The sequence below is a fragment of the Coturnix japonica genome, chromosome 10 (assembly GCF_001577835.2).
Source record: "Coturnix japonica isolate 7356 chromosome 10, Coturnix japonica 2.1, whole genome shotgun sequence".
NCBI lineage: Eukaryota > Metazoa > Chordata > Aves > Galliformes > Phasianidae > Coturnix > Coturnix japonica.
Window position 1 is genome coordinate 6,222,836 of NC_029525.1, and position 17,833 is coordinate 6,240,668.

General features: G+C 40.3%; 1 protein-coding gene across 4 annotated transcripts in view; it reads right to left on the reverse strand.

Annotated features, from left to right (window-relative positions):
• Nucleotides 1-6,173: 6,173 nt before the first annotated feature.
• LOC107318520 (myocardial zonula adherens protein-like) overlaps nt 6,174-17,833 on the reverse strand; it is a 65,816-nt gene continuing 54,156 nt past the window's right edge. For 3 of the 4 annotated variants that reach the window (XM_015872435.1, XM_015872434.2, XM_015872433.2), the window contains 2 exons: nt 17,203-17,303; nt 12,480-15,902 (listed from right to left, as the gene is read on the reverse strand). In XM_015872435.1, coding sequence (XP_015727921.1) covers nt 15,797-15,902; nt 17,203-17,303 — 207 coding nt within the window. In that variant the 3' untranslated portion in view covers nt 12,480-15,796. Of the gene's footprint in view, nt 6,693-7,693; nt 7,917-8,724; nt 9,415-12,479; nt 15,903-17,202; nt 17,304-17,833 lie in introns of those variants that run through there. The other variant, XM_015872436.2, reaches the window with a different exon arrangement.

Consider the following 17,833-nt stretch of genomic DNA (forward strand, 5'->3'; position numbering starts at 1 on the left):
GGGCCGCTGCCAACAAAGATACAGGTCACCTCAAATTAAAAAGAGGAAAACCAGTGACCTGAGTGTGGTCACTTTAATGAGTAAAGAACACCTTTTAGCACATACAAACATCTCTTCAGTGTCTGCAAGGAATACCACGTCCTCAGCACTATCATAGATGAAGAAAGGATCTTTAAAAATAGTAAGAGTAACTCCTAAAAAAACACAACTTAGCATTTCTTTTCAGCACAATTTAAGTGGTTTCCATAGCTGGAATGAATTACAGCACACTGTCAGGACTTCCAGAAAAGGTCCTTCCACCCCAGAAAAGTTCAGTTGCATTTTGCTTTAATGGCTCTTGGCAAACTCGCACTATTGTTTTTGTACAAACAGAAGGAGATTTGCTATAAATAAAATGAAAAAAAATGGAACTCTACATGAATGAAGCAAACATCAAATTCCCTAATCTTCAAAAGAAATTCTATCCCCCAATAATTAACTATGATATATTTATAAAACTAGAATAATTGAAAACAGGATTCCGAGTTGATTCATGTAGACTGCGCTGAAATATTTATTATTGCAAGTCCAGAAGATCTGTCTGGGTTTTGTCACTGGAAATGTCTAAACTCAGTGTCCAGATGTTTATTTAAGTTGCTCCCACATAGTTCTAATGTCAATTACCAGGGGTTATCAGAGAGCATCGCTGTGTATCTTCCTTGACTAATATTCTCATTTCTTCTGCATCTTTGATGTTTTCTTTCATTAAAATTCCTGGCTCACAGCCACAAAAATCTGCTGCACGGGCAAAAGGAAAAAAAAAACCTGGTCTGCAGACATGACATATGATGATGCCCTCTGTCTGTGCAAGGATAATATTTATCATCAGCTATCGTTTAAGCAGGACTATAATCATTGCAACGTCAATTTAAAGCAGCTCAAACCAATAGATACGAAACCAATGAAGGAACACTTTTAACCTATAAAAAAATCAGTAAACAAAACACTCTTACTTGAAATGAAGACTTTATGAATCCACATTACCTTCTCCCCAGCCTCTCCACCCCCTTTCAGGAAAAAGCAGGGAGAAGGCCAATGACAAAGTAATTTCACACATAATTACAACTGGAATTGATGGATCTGTAGCTCTGGAAACCACAATTACACTGAGACTTTTATAGTAACCAGGAGACGATGCAGGACACTTCTAACTGACACAAACAGAAAGAGCTTATCACATAGTTTATGAAGATCTCCTACATTCAAATGTAAACAGCTCACTTATATAAATCTGTTGCCCAAACCCTGTTGGTTCATCTGATTTGTAGGCAATATTTATTCTTACTCTTTGTAATTAAAAAAAAAAAAGGAAATAAAAATAAGAGTAATCAATGCCAATTCGATAATTGGAAATAGAGACACAAGATGCCTGGGAGAAATACTGCTAACACCTTCTCATGTTTTCACACTAGAAACCAAATAAAGCAGGTTCCTCCCCACAGGGATCCCCAATGGATCAGTGCAAGCAGACACCTCACAGTATTAACAGGTAGTGGTTTAAATGACTTTGAAGCAAAAACCTCATTGACCTTCCAAAGTCGGCTTGGGAAGAATGTTTCCACCTACCAGGCTGTGCCCTGGCAGTGAAGTCCACAACACTGTTGAGTCAGTCTGTCCAAATGACCCCCCCAGCAAACACCATCATCACACCTTCAGCTTCTGTTGCAATTCCACATGCATAATGGAATATTTGCCGGAGTGCTGGAGCTCTATTTGCTTCCTATACACATTCCACTGTGTGTGTTTGTGTCATCTCCTCACGTTCAATAATCACTTAACAACTGTTATTCACATATTCCCTTGCATGGAGAGATTAAATGAAACACAGAGGCAATATCCCAGCTCAACAGAGCGCTTGCATATAAACATTCCTAGAGGAATCACGCCTTGACTTCAGACCATGCTTTCATGTTTCAACAAACCAAAGGCCCACTTCGTAAAGCCTTACTAACAAAAATGATCAAACAGTTGCTTTGAGTGAAAGATAACAACACCTCCAAAGCTTTGCATACACATGGAATAGCAATTACAGTATTTACAAAGGAGTCAGTGTGCATCCCATGGAAAGGCAACGTGAGTAAATGGTATTTGGCCAATGATCAGCTAACATTTGCTGGCCATAATGTCAGCAGTGACACAGCACTGCAGAAGGGTGAGAATCAAACACAATCCTCAACTGGTGAGGAAAAAAAAAAGAAACAACACAGAGCAAAATAAGTGTTTTCACACAGCTGTGGTTTCCCTCCCAGAATCCGAGTTCACAACCCAAGACCAAACAGCAGGAAACCAGGAAATCTCAGTGGTGATCTCCATGCACACACACAGAAAACCCACCCAAATAAAGAGCAGAAAAGCCAAGAATTCATTGTCATTCACCTGACCCAGGGATGCTCCACCTACAGCTCAGGGTCATCAGGGTGCCCACTGCAAGGCTGCTAAAGGCTGCCAGCTGGTGGCGTGTTCACAGCATGGGAACATAGAGACCCCCAAACTACTGCCCAGAGGCTGCACATGGAACACAACAGTTTTTCCCCGTGGCTCCCACACAAGATTCAATCAATCCATCTATAGGGTCTGGGCATTCTCCCTGGCTGCTGATGCAGTGCCCCTGCAGCACCTTCAGAAACCACAGTGCAGAGCTGTGCTTGTCATGTTCTGTGTTTGCAGGCTTTATTTCCTCCATACAGGAACCCAAACCAGACGCTTTGATTTATCTCAAAGTCCACAGAAGCAGCCATCAGACTGAGAGCTGCTGAATTGGGTCTAACTCTTACACACAGAATAAACCTCTATAAGCCTTTCTAGCCTTCAGCTACTCTTGTATTAAAAAAAAAGTTAAAGACCTAAATGCTGCTGCACAATAATTGTCCCAAATTGAGTATTAAGTATTTTTCAAATACTTAACAATCTTCCAGGCTGCTAAACCCCCTGATCACACTACCCCACAGCACAGCTGACAAACCAGACTGCACCTTCTCTCCCTCAGGAAAGCTTCCACCTGTGAACAGAAATTGGCCAAGAGGTACCTCTGCACACAGCTGGCAAGCAGGGACTCCTACCATGTCTCAAGCACTGCAAAACCAAGGGACTGACACCTCTCACATGCTGCAGCTACCGGATTTGCAGCACACCACTTAAGCACTTGGTGGTGCCTTTCAGACCAACACCATCACCAGCATCAGGTCCTACAGATCTTATCAGTTTAAATCCCCTTTAGCTTTCTTCCCACTTATAACAATTATTTCCTAACAACACCTCCAGTGTTTTCCTTGCTAAGCAGCAAAGAAAACTTCCCATGGCTCAAACAGCACAATATTCACACAAGGAACTCCAAAAACACAGAATTGATTCTTTATTTTCTGCCAGGTTAACATTCACTCCAACAGAGCAGAACCATCTCCTCAATTCCCAGTGCACACTTTGGAATGGTCCGACCTGGAGAACAGTGAAATACAGACTGCCAAACCTGATCAGAAACTTAAATATGACCACATCATTCCATCACTCACCCTCTTACTGTCAAGCCTATTGCAGACTTCTGTACTGCCCGTCCTCTTTATCAGGGGGCTCTCCTTATACCCAATTCTTTGACAACCCACAAAATCCCAGCATAGAAAACACGTTCATATTCAGAATCCAGAATGATCCCCAACAGAAGTAAAAGCATTTTGCAGCAACTTAACAGCTTACATCTGGAGCCTAGTTCTGCACTCACACCACCACCCAGCATGGTGCTGAGCAGCTGTTAGTTGGGTAACCCACCTCACCTGTTACTGCAGCAATTAGTTTTTTCGTAAAGGCAAAGTTCACCCATTTGAGGGATCCACTTTGGCAAGTCCCAACATGTTGAGTGTTGCCAAAACACATCACAAACTGCCCCTACTTCACAATTTAGAAAGCGAAAGTAATCCTTAACAGCCCAAGAAAGAGAATGTGATTTTTGTTATCATGAATGAGCAGTCAGCAGAAGCCTACATTGAATAGACATCAGTGACCTAGAAAACAAGTTCTCCACTGCGCAGCTTTAGTTCCTCTAGCACTGTGTAGGAACTGGACAAATCAGTATGATGGGAAAGGCATTACAACAGGTTTAGCATGACAGAAAAATGCTATAAAGGAAGGCAGAAGGTTACTTACCTGTATCAGAAGATTCTAGGTTTGCAGGGGAAAACTTCACAAAGCAGAGACCTCCAAAAACAGACCTTTCCCCAGTGGCAGTCAGCCCTTAAATGAGAGCTGCTCTGGTCACTCAGCTGAATTGCCTTCACCTGTGCTCCCCGGGCTGACCGGGTCCTTTCCCCAGGTGCTCAGTGGGTCAGGCTGTGACTCAGCAGCTCCCATGCACACTGGAAAGCCAGCATGGAAAAGCCACACACTGTAGCTAACAGGGTGCAGTAATGCAGTCAGGGACAAGAGGGGCAATCTTAATAGATGTGAAAGAGATACAGGCCTGGAAAGGAAACAACCTATGCTTCAAGCAGAGACAAAGGGAAAGCCAGTCCATTTCTGGGGCCCCTTGTACTTAAGCAGCAAAACAAACTGAAATGAGACTTGAAGATGAGACTCAGCTGTGCCAACAGGCAGCAGCACAGGTGGCAGCAGTGATCTGAGGTGAACTGCATCCTCAGCTGTGTGGGGCTGTGCAGCCAGAGCCACAGCAAAGGAGAAGGCTAAGAAGAGAAATATATGCAGATGAGGGAACAGATAGGTCATCAATTCAGAGACCAATGCTGACAAATACAAGTGCTGGAAAGATGCAAAGGAACACACAAAAAAAGGAAAACAATACAAACCACACAATGGGAGAGGTAATGAAAATGAGATACAAGGCCTGAAGGCATCATAGGACTGCACAGTGTGCAGTCTGAGCTTTGCTACAAGGTTAGCTACAGAAAAAAAACACATTCATGTCCCTGCAGATATTGAGTGAGGTATGTAGGTGTCCAGCTGCACAGCTGGTATTTAAATGGAGTTGCAAAAAGCAAGAGGAGACCGCAATGGCAGGAGGCTGCAAGGCAGTGGCATAAGTTAAATGCAGACACTGGAGTATCTGATATGGACACAGGAACATATGGAAGGGAATGGGTGACACAGAGATGCAGAATACAAACTTGTTCTTATGAGAGCGGATGAGTCTTATGGGAGGGAAAAAGCACACAGCTGGTGAGAAGCCAATAAATAATTGGAACAAGAAAGCAGAGAGAGGAAAGGGCATGGGGAAGAGGTGTCATGGGTGAGGAACAGATTACTTAATTTAAAAAAATGCCACATATATACTTAGCAGCAGTTCTGCCAGACAAACCACGTTCCCAGGGTATGGACTGTGCCACATGGATTATCTGAGAGCTCACAGAGCATTAGGGAAAGAGTAGCTGCCTGCTATGAAAGTGCTGTTGGTGGCATTAGCTGCTCTATGCACAATAAATGGCAGAGACTTTCTGCCACCTTTCTAAATGTGCAGCTTTTTGAGTGACTCACGTCTTGGTTTCTAGCAACATCACTTATGCAGTACGTACACACCCAGGGAAGCCTTGCACACCCAGCTGTCCTGTACACGCTGCTGATGGAGCATCTCAGAAGGCAGGTTATGCCAGCCTACACAGTGTGTTCTGTGTCTTTCAAAATCCATAACAAAAGGCAGAAAATGTTACTGTAAGGAAGATCTTCAAAGAACGGCCAGGTATGTAAAATACATGGGACTTATTTTCCACAGGTAATCTTTTAATTTACAGTACCAGACTATGAAAAAATAGTATTGCAAAGTTTGAAAGCACTGTACAAAAATAGGGAAAAACACCTTTAATTAATAAAAATATAGAAGTATTCAGATTAACTTATCTCTTGGTGTGCTCTGCAGTAAGTCTCCAAACACGAAACACAGAATTGAGTTTGGTAAAAACTTCATGTCATTTTCTACTTACAGCACAATGGCACAAAGTGCTACTTGAAGCTACGAGATAGAAACAATTTCTCATGATAAAAAGAAAATGATCACAAATTTATTGCAGTCATTTGGGCGTGTATTGTCACCATATGGTACAAGATAGATGACCTTAATAGACTGTGCCTCAATAGAAGTATCTCACATTTATACAAACAAAAGATTTCACAAATATAGTTTCCATCTGACGCTTCATCTTAGCTAACTTTACAGACATGGATTACGAGGCTCTTTACACTCACATTTCCCAGCAAAAGGAACCTTCTCTCGTGGATGATTCATCGTAGCCTGGAGAAGCACATTAAGGAGCTCACTTTACTGTAGTTGAAAATTGTTGGGCTTTCCAGAAAGATGAAATGCCACAAGTGTTCCAAAAACAAATGGGGTTATTACTGCATAATAATAATAAGCCTCACAAATATAAGCATTCTGTGAACCCTTCCCACAGCTGTAAAGCTAAAATGTTCAGAAACAACTAACTAGATCAAGAATTCTCAATATTCATGTTTGGGTTTTAAGAAGTATTGCATAAAGATCAGTTACGTGGCTCATCCTCAGACATCCCTTCCTAAATTCAGTCCTCTGCTGAAAAATAATCTTCATCTCTCACTTCTCTGTATTGCATTGCAGCCTCCCCCTCTGGTTCAAAGCTGGTCATTTTTATATTCAACCTCTCTGCAAGCTTCTGTGCCGCAAGTTTGGCTTGCATTTCCTATTTAAAAAAAAAAAAAAAGACACAAGTTAGAAAAAAATGTTTTTGTGATTTTTATCCTGCTTGTAAAAAACCCAACCAGCCAGAAGAAAAACCTGACACAATAATATTAGTAACTCCAGACTGCATTTAATTAAAACATCTAATAACTAATGAAAGAAAGATAAATTTCTTTAAATTTAATACTTAACTGCTCCATTAGTATTTGAAGACAGTTTCTTCTTGAGCTGCAGACCTGAAATTCCCCTTATGACAATTCCCACCTCACTTCTGCCACAACAAAATCAGTCTATGTATCAGCCTTGTGCGTAACCAATAGCAATGGCAATGCTCTTCATGCAACAACTCCAGCAAACAAGTCCTTCGTTTGACAAATTAATTAGCTTCTTTCAAGTGTCAATGTCAAAATTAGCAAGTGCTTGTAAAATAGTAATTAGCAACAAACACTTTTACTGCAGCACCTACTTTAGAACATTAGCTCTGAGTCATTTGGGAAGTCAAAATGGAAATCCATTACAAAAGAATTTAGCAAGCAATTTCCTTAGAATTAAAGAACTTCACAATTGGATTCTTCAGGCACAGAATGAACTAAGCCAAAGGCAGCTACCTGTGTATCTTAGGAACACTGAATACCACCAGCCCTGCATTCATGCAAGGGACAAAAAATGAATTAAAAGCTAATACAGAAGGTTCCTACTTTTATTTCTAGTCAGAGATGAAGAGATCATAATGAAATGAGTATAACTGTGCATGAGGACCCACACTAGATTCAGTTTAATGCAGGAACAGCCATTTCAGAAGGGATTCATACATTACTTAATCACAGCGTTAAGACACTCAAATACAGTCTCCTTAAATCTGGATGTCTCAGTTTTAGTATTAAATTCAAAAGTATGAAAAGATGCCTTCATGCTTTCTTCTTGTTTTAGTGTTTGTTTTTTGTTTTGTAAGGGTTGTAGTAATTAACTAATTACTTTTCCAGATAAATCATAAATTCTTACCTCATAAGCTTCTTTTTGCTGTATCTGAATTGCGATGGACTCCTCTATGGACAACAGCTTGGCAGGGGAGTGGTGAAGCGGTGGTAGCCGAGCTGCTGTGATGTCATTCAAATGTTTCTTATCTCTAAGTCTTCTTTCTTCAGCAGTAATTGGAGATCCAGACCCCCCCGGCGACTGACTGGGTGAGGAACCACGTGATGATCCGCTCTGCTCTCCTGATAATCTACCAGTGATACAACACAGAGATTGTGACCAATGTTTGAAACACAAGGCTCAGAACTTTGGTTCTAAAATTTCCTTCCCATTTGTAAGGGTATGAAGGTTTAAAGAGCATCTGAAGTGTATTGATGCCATTCTCAAATCAACAAGCATAGAATCACAGAGGTTGAAAATGACCTCTAAGACCATCTTGTCCAACTGCCTGCCCATTGCCAGCACTGCCCACTCAACCACGTCCCTCCATAATATATCTACCCTTTACTTAAACACCTCCAGGAAAAACTAAAAACATTCACCTTCTCCTCACCTAGTAGAATGCAGCTTCTCTACACAGAAACAGTGTCACAATTACTCCTAATAGCAGACAAAAAATGAACACCAATTAATAGGCAACCATGAAACAGCAACGCTTTGGGAGCCAAGGGAAGTAGGTATTGTTGTTATAGCCAATACTCACAATGAGAACTGCAGATTTACAAAGGTGCTGGAAAAGCAAATGGCCACTCACTGTTGAAATTATACAAGTTCTAGAATCAATCCAAAGAAAGTTCTACTGGCTGTTTAAGCTGTGGCATTTTATGAAGATTTATGACTTTTCCTTCAAACTGGTAGAACTGGACCACCACTCAGCACTGAGATGCTGCAGCACTTAACTGAAGAGCCAATATATTAGCACAGCATGCCATAAGACTTTAAACCTCCTTATTCACCAGAGGAAAACAAACCCACCTTACTTCCTCTGCAACATTTCCAATCTTAAGCAAGTCAATTATTTCTATCTAGAACAGATTCTGCTATTCCACAATACTTACGCGTTTGTTTTGAACTTGCTTTTCTTTATGACAGGGTTTTTTGCTCTGGACTCCAGAACTTCAATATAATGCGGTGTCCTGGGGTGCAAGCTTCCAAAAATATTGCCCTGATGCTTTGACACGTTCTGCTCTTTTTCTGATACTTTTTCACTATTATCCCCATCTCCAATGGTAACTTTTTGAAAGGCATCAACCAATGCGTCTTTACAGTTGTCTAAAGCACTTTCTGTACCACCCTCAGTACCATTCCGAGGGATCTGCTGGTGACTGTTCAGGTGACTGTTTGGGGCTGATTCGGAGAGAGCTTCACAACAGAGATTCTGATCTTTTGTAACAGTCTTTATTTCATCACTTTTGCTCCGAGTCCTCTGATTTTCCAAAGCCGTATCTGTGGGATCTCGCCCCAAACATTCTCCCTCCTGTCCTTGGGAAGCAGCTTTAGGAACTTCTTCAGCACAAGAACTGTCACTGAGGACCGAGGGCTCCTTCTGGTGCAGCGTGTGCTCGCCCAGGGCGACGTGCTGCCTGCCAGTGTGAGCCTTGTCCTGTCCTGCCTGGAACCCCAGCCTGACCGCAGACAACAGCTCCGCAGTGCGTGCCAGCTCTTCCTCTTGTGAGATGGCACACATCAGCTTCTCGGCAAAATCGGAGATCTTCTTGCCCTTATCTGGGAGCTTTTCGATGAACTTCCTGAAATAAGAAAAAACAATAATAAAAAAAAAAAAATAACAACTCGTGTTGTTTAGCTGTATCTGAGCATCCCCATTCAGGCATACAAAGCTGTTCTATCAGAGCAGTGATCCCAGGCTTCAGTCCTGCAGCACCCTCCGTACTACAGAGGCAGAACCGCTCGGGCCCTGCACACAGAGCGGCGCACAGCGGACACACGGGACACACCGAATAGAGCCGCGCTTACCGGTCCGCCAGCAGCCGCTCCTGCCGCCTCAGCATCTCCCGCAGCTCGGGGAGGCTCCGGCCCCTCATGGAGCCCGCTGCTGCCGCCATGCCGCCCCGGCTCCGAGCCGCTTCTCCGCGGCAAGGCCGCGCGGGCCCAGCACCACCGGCACCGCTTCCGCAGCTCCGCGGGGGCCGCCATCTTACCGGAAGTAACGGCGGCCGCCGGGGCTCAGCTCCAGCCGTCACCGTTCTATGATCGCGGTCTCCCAGTCCGGACTCCTATTGAGCTCTCAGCGTTCCGGACATTCGTTACGGTTTCTCTTTTCACGCTGCACTTGTATTTATGAGTGTAAAAGGAATGATCTCACTGGTCTGCTGCTCTGCACTGAGTGATGGTGGCTCATCTCAGACTAACTGCTGTAACTGTGTATGCAGAAAAGTAATTCTGGTGAGTTTCAGCCTATCTCCTCACCTGAGCAAACACAGAAAAATGGAACAAAAGATGAATAAAGTGTTGTAATGACATGACTGCTGGGAGCCACGACTCACAGTGCTGTATCCCCACCTGGAGCACCATCATGCAGTCCTTTTTTTGTCCCGGGTCATCGGGAAGTAACATTGTTCATCTTTACAGTTTAAGTTCTGGAATACTGTAATCTGTTTTTGGATGGCACACAGTTCTGTAATGATGAACTACTGGCTAACGTTTGACAGCTGCTCGAACAAAAGTTTTCTTGTTTAGGAAACAAGGTGCTACATCTAGAAGCAATGCAATCTGGATACATCATTTTGGATGCAAATGCCAGGAAGGAAAAGCAGATGGATGCTTTCTCATTCAAAGTGAAGTAGTATGGAGCTCTTGTAGAACTGAGGAAAAAATACAAACTAGTCTTGTTTGTCCTGGGGAATTAAAATCCCTACTAGTCACACTCTGAACACAAGTAATCGGCATCCAGCAGTAGCTACTACAAGATTAGCCTTAGACTTTGCTCTTTTCCTGTGGGAAACTGATCCAGTGCCATTATTTGCAGTACTCAGCAATATTGTTTTGTTTTCTTCAGACCTCACGTGGCCTTTTGACTTTAGGCTTTATTTTGTATCATTTCTTCCAACAGGTGATCAACACTCATGTGAGCTAAGTATATATTAAAAAAAAAAAAACCAACCATGTTGTTTGTTTTTCTCTATTTCTTATATAACAGTGTGTTCTTAGGACGTTATTTCAAGAGCTCTTACTAGGCACTGTTTTCAGACTGTCTGCTTTCTGTCACATACATAGAATTGAACTGATTCTACAATAGCATGCCTGTAATTAGTATGCAATCTAATGCTTCGTCTATGAGAAAATTAAATGATTAGAATAGCAAAGAAGAAAATCAACCATATGAAAAAAAGAAGAAACTATGTGAAAAAAGCACAAAATGGTTATTCTAGCCAGATGGCATTTTGAGGGAGGCAGCCATGACTTTTTTTTATAGGTGGGTAAACTTCCTGTCAGAAATACACAGGTCCACCCAAAACTGGTATTAAAACTGACACTACCAAGAGTGTTACCTTATCTGTTAAGGGTATCTTTTTCATTGGCCTTCTTCTCCTGTCTTCCATTTTAATAAATAGGTAATTATTCACTTCACTAAGAAAAGGAGACTTAAGTAATTAGACTCTGATGGGAGAAAACCTGCTTTCTGTTTTCCTGCTCCTAGGTGGAAATACTAAGGGGGGGAGGTGAACTGGAACAAGCCACATGTACAAAATAAATAGAAAAACACTGTATGAATATTTAGGACTAAAATGATTTGTTTTCATTTCAATTACAAAACTAAATTACTATAACGACATATCACAATGACTTATCTTCCCATAACCTTATCTCTGTAAAACACAACAAACAAACAAAACCTACGCACTTCTACACATTTTGTTAATCCACCAGGTCCCTTTTACTTGGGAGTTTTCACATACCTCAGCTTGTGGATGACAGCCACAACCTTTGTCTTTTTCTGCATTTCTTCCCTGTTCTAGTGCTGAAGCTTAGGGTCGGAAGGGCCTGAGACTCATCAGGACTCTTCTTTTACAAGTGTAAGTAGCTCCAAGAGCTGAGTAGGAAGGAAATAAGATGCAAGTGCAATGAAACTGTCAGTGTGTGCCTCCATTCTGTGGAGCAAGTATTTTCTGTACAAACTCAGACACTTACTTCACGCAGTACTTCTTACCTGTTTGCTTATTTATCCATGTCTAGAAGTCTCCAGATGTCAAAATGAAGATTTAAAGCCTCTCTCAAAAACTTGAGAATCTCAGTAGGGTTTTATGATGTACTTTTGGCAGTCTCTGCTGGAGAGACATACACGGGAAGATTAATGAAGTAAAAGCTTCACATCCTACAGCTGAGTACTGCAAACCACTGACACCGTAATTGTCATGTTTGGAAAAACCCTTTGCAATACGTTGACGTGGAAGATAAATCGCTATTATCAATGAGTGGATATAAACTTTAAAGCAACACCACCACACTGGGCCACATTCATCCCAATTTCAATCTTCTGAAAGCTGGAGGTCAACATCCCAGCTGCAGTCAGATGTTATCTGTGGGAACTGATTTCATTGATTTATTTGTAATGAGAGTGTTGCGTTGCCCACATCTTCTTTATCCTCTGCAAGTCAATAGTTCTTTATTCTACAAAAGAGTTCATCTACTTTTGTTGGCTTTGAGAAGAGCCTTCAGTCTTTAGCTAGGGAGTGTCTTCCTGTGCTCAACAGCACATCTGCCAAAGGAAATACTGACAAGGATTCCAGGCTGCAGACCAACCACTTTTGCTTCCATACATGTTTTGATCAAACAAGATCATGTGGAGTAAAACTTGCAAGGTTTCAAGGTAAGTTTATTTCTGAATATTTACACAGCAGAATAGAAATTTTAAATACAGTATTTATTACAGTTTATCCTTTTCAAGTCTTACATACAGGATGTTTTAAAAGCATACAATGTAATTGCACTATTTACACAGCATATATGAAAACTGTATCCCAAAATACTTTCCAGAAGATCTGGAATAAATCACAGAATAACACTTACCGTGGTACAAACAAAGTCATATAATTGACTTGTATTTAATGCACTTCCTGGGACCTATCTTTATGGCTTTTATTGATGTTTACATTTACAGAAATGGTACTAGGTTCTAATGTTATAGTACTAAGCATTCCAATCTCAATTTGACAAGCCAGATTTGTTATTATCTCTGCTAATTTACATTGCTATTGATTTGACTGGAAAGCTCTATATTTTCATGTAACACAGTTATATAAATACTGTTCCTCTCCTGCTTTTCACAGCTACCACATTTAGACCAATAGTTGAATCAAATAATGGTCATCCAGTGCACTGAATATCAAAATGTAATATGGCATAAATAGAATTTACATGGGAAACTCGTGCATGAAATATTTCTGCAGTCTGGGTGCAGTTTTGAGCAGATGATCACCTTTCTGCACATCTCAAAGCTTTTTCAGAGATATTATCAGCAATATGCTAGAAGTAGAGTGAAGTTCCTTTTGAAGTCTGTATCAAAACCTTCTGATATTTCATCCCGCTCTCTACTACTACAGTCAGAGCATTTAGCTGTGAGACTGTTTCCTGAATTCTGGCTCAAACCAGACAGATCAATAAAGTACTTTTACTTAACTAAACTTTACGATTAATGTCTTTCTATCACAACAACTTCCATTTCCTTTTAGCTATAGATAAAACCTTCATCAGTTAATCTGATATTGAACATAACTCACCAATCACAGTGCATAAATGCAATCCTGAAACCAGACTGCTTGGGCGCATAGAATGGTAACAGGCTGATAATCAACTGAGGCTGCATCCATAATGGATATTAGTATGGCCAGCTGGGGGTAGTCTTCAGTATTTTTCCCTTCAAACCATACTGTCCAAACAGCAGCTAATAATTTTTGCTGCTATGGGCCACTAGAGGGAGATACAATTACACATACAAAATGTGCCATAAATTCAGGTTGGGCCATTACCCATCATCTTTTGGGTTCATCAGTAAACTCTCCCATTTAAAATGTTTTTGTGTTTAGAGTTCCATTTCAAGATATTCATTGTACACAACTTAATTCATTAGTTATTGACCAAATTAACTGTTATTTGGGAACTCAATCTCCCAAATACAATCAATTACAGAAAATTACAATCAAGCACACTCTATGTGGGGTTAAGGCTACAGCTTCTCCACATGTCAGCTGTTCTCTCATCTTTGATATGCCATTATTTGGTATTCGTCTGCTTTGTACAATGAGGTTTTTTTCCCCCTTTGGTATCTGAGGAGATATTATTCACTCCATGCAAACTAAACTAAACATGAGTTTCTGTTTAGAGCTATTACATTAACTTGGTAAAATTCTGAATTTTTCTTTTTTCAAGTAATACTGAGCAACTGTTAATGTTTGTGACTTCTATCCCAATAAAGGTTACAGGCTTAGCGCAACAGTAGGTAGATTAACTTTTTGTCAATGGCTTTGACTGCAGTATTTCTTGAATACTATACAGAATATAATCCACCATATTGTGTCTGACTTTTTAGAAAGAACGACCATTCTAAGTTCTCAAGAGTTGATCAGTCATAAGGAAAAAAAATAGCTTACATGCAAGTGGATGATGATCCAAGCATAAAAGCTGGAGAGGTTTGAGTTTCCCATTTTATTTTGCGTTTGCTTTAATTACACCAAGCAATTTGTGTTCCTGTGAGGTACTTGTACTGCATCAAAACATCCTCCACTCCATCCTCCAGGACAGGTTTCTTTACTTAGTAGTTAAACAGCACAGTTACAGAATAAAAGTTTTTTAGCTAGTTAAGAAAACCATGAAAGAATGCAGAAATAAGATCGGGATTATGAATTAAATATTATTATTTTAAGTACAACTTTGAGTATATTAACTGAACAGAGAGTACTGAGTTTAAGAACTTGCCTTAGACTGGAGATAAAAGCAGACACTTTATGCAGCCCTGTGGCAAGCTGAATACCTCCTGGGGTTCACATTCAATACAAGAATTATTCAAAACAACTTGTTTCTTTTCTATAGCAGTTGCTGTAATAGGAAAAACTTGCCACACATTAATGTTAACAGGACTACAAGAAAATACTAAACTAAACTTGTTTATTTCAATAAAACTGGGAGATGAAAATAAAATGTAAAAACTAAGACTATATAAATAAATTCAGTAGGAAGATGCAGTCATTCAGCTGGTACTCTGAAGTCGGGGATAAGATTTAAAGCTTTTGTGGGGGATGAAAGCAGATTCAAAATCAAAATAATCATTCAGGATAGTTATTGCTGTGGGAATGGCAGGAACTGCAGGAGGTTACTGTAGGCAAAATGCTGCTCAGTGAGAATTCCTTCCTGTAATGCAAAAATAATTTTAAAAAAGCAATGGGGGTTTTCCTACCTAATCATTGATGGATACATATCACCAGTGGTCACTGTGCACTGTGACTAGGAAGTACACACCGCATATTCATCCAATAAAGCGAAATCCATCATAAAGTTGATATATTGCTTAATGTTTTGAGCAACAAACACAACATTCACCTGTGTGTGTAGAGGGAATTTCCTGAGAACATCCCAGTTGCATTTCTCCCTCTCAGCAAGAGGATGCAGGTTCTTAGTCAACTTGTTCTGTGTGAATGGAGCCCTCAGTCACTGCAGGTCTCTATGGTAAGTATGAACAGCTCTCAAACTCTGTACACAAAGGAGGAGCTTTGAGCTTAATGCCCCCTGCCAAGGTAGTTTTACATTCTGTTTCTAGTAGTATTGAAAATAAAATAGAGATTCATCATACAAACAGAATTAGAACACATTTGAAGAAAATCTGTACAGCTATACAATCCCTTCCTTGTAGGTATTTGAAATGACACATTGCACTAGACAGCTTCTCAAGAAGCAATATAGACTGCCGTTTCATTCATCCCCCTTCTTGCCTATCTCCCTCACAGTTAATGTCAGCAGTAACTTCAGATAGGAAGCTACTAAAAAGCTGCTTTCAGGATAAATTTAGCAAGATTCCATGCTGCTGTTCTTCTCTATGACTTGATAAAAATTTATCTAATCAAGCTGCAAAGGCGCAAAATACTTGTTTGTATTTGGAAAGCACGTTGACTTGAACACTCAAGAGGTACTGTTCTTTGTGCTATATTCCAACACTCTCTTGAATGGGGTGTATGCCCTCGTTGTCCTTGTGCTTTCGGGAGATCTTCCGTTATCGTTACTTGTACTGTTGAGGATACAAGAAAAATTACAGGGTTAATGTCAGAGCATCGGGCAACTGGACTAAAAGTGACACTGCAATGAACCTATGCCTTGTTATTGATAGGCTAAAATTAAACTAATAAATGTGTTTGGTATGCTCCATATTTATTTTATATAGCACTGCAAATAATATTTGATAAAAAACATGGCCATGCAAGTATCTACTGGAGCACATATTGGAATATCCAGCAATACAGCTGCTTGGTAGATCCTAAAGGCAGTAAAATGAAATGTAAGGACACAATTGACTGTGAAGTGTAATACCATAAAATCTAAGCAGTATAGAGGTCAAAGATAAATATAAAAACTAGGAAAAGCATCAGATAACTGTGCCTGTGGTTATATGAAAGGGACCCAGAGGGGACAAGAAAGATGTTGGCATCTTGGGTGAAAAACAACAGTCTGTGACATTTCAGAGCCATTACAATATGCTTTAGGCTGAACACTGACATGAGTGTATTTTTAAACTAGGAAAGAAAATATTAGTATGCATTGCAGGTTGCTGACTTCATATACTAATTTACATCAAACAAAATGATTCACATTGCAGGACAGTTGAGATGGACTAGTTTACCTGTTGGTAGTAAAAGTAATATACAGTGATCCTCCTTACCTTACTGTTCTGCCTCTCCTAGTGGTCATTTGCTTGGGGAGAGATTCAAGCCAAAGTTGATAACACTACTACAAGGGCTCAGTGTGACCCTGCTGCAGTTTGGTATGAAGGAAGGTGAGGTGGAGAACGGAGGTCTGAATTTACCCATTGTCAGAGAACAGAGAAGGGCATCCCAGTGTGCAAGTGATAATCTGTGCTGTTTGCTTAGCAGTAGTCCACTTACAGCTAGGACAGTTTCTGCAGTTCTAGACTGCTACTGTTGCTTTTACCTTCCCTTTAAAGCGGTCTTTGATGCATCTTATGGAACACAAAGAATAAAGCATACACAAAGCCAGGCTCAGTGCAGTGCTGTCCGTTGTCTCCTGCTGTGGTGCTGGCAAACACAATTGATCAATATTTCCCACGTTTCACAAAGACAGATCTCTTTACTTCTAGCTTTTCATGTTGCTGCAACTAAGCAATACCCAAAGGTCTGTAGTAAATTTGTACCTAAAACTGCTCTAGTCATTGAAGTATGTTATATCTTGTATCTACAAGGTGCTCTTTGAAAATCAGGAACATTCTGCAGAACTCAACAATTCGCTCTAACAGTGTTCTGTGCCGATTGGGGACATTGTGAAGAAGTTTGCTATAAACAAGAAAATGGAAATACCTAGATGGAAGATCACATCCCACACCAGCATCTCTGGTTTCTACATTGGCCTTTGGTTGATTTTCCATTAAATAGTCCAATTTGTCTTGTAATTGTTTATTCTGGAAAACAGTGATTTTCAACACAAGTTAATTTTACTTATATTAATTCATTATTTTAATTAAATGAGAAAATACAATTCCAATCTGGCTTTTCTCCATAAGAAATAATGTGAAAGTATTAACTGAGAAAATAAACAGTCCTTATTGTTGAGGAATACAATTAATTAAGTCAACAATCTTTTTTCAGCAGCTTCTGTTTTAAGTAGTCATGATACTGTCATAAAATTGTATGATAACAAAGCTAACATGAACTTGTACATCTCCCCCCGTTCATTGGGCAGATAAAATCATCACATGGAGCATGGATGTGGAAATACAGTGACCCTCACAACCACCAAAATCCCAGGCTACCTAGTAGCCATTCTTCTTGTTATCTCCTGCTGCTTTCTGGAACATACTTCCCTCTCAGCCCCAGGAAGCTGAGAAACAACAGCACAAACTTTATCCCTATAATGGAAGTATCCAGACTTTGTATTACATACATTCATTTGTGACAGGTGTTTAATTCCAGCAAAGTTTTGTTTACTGAA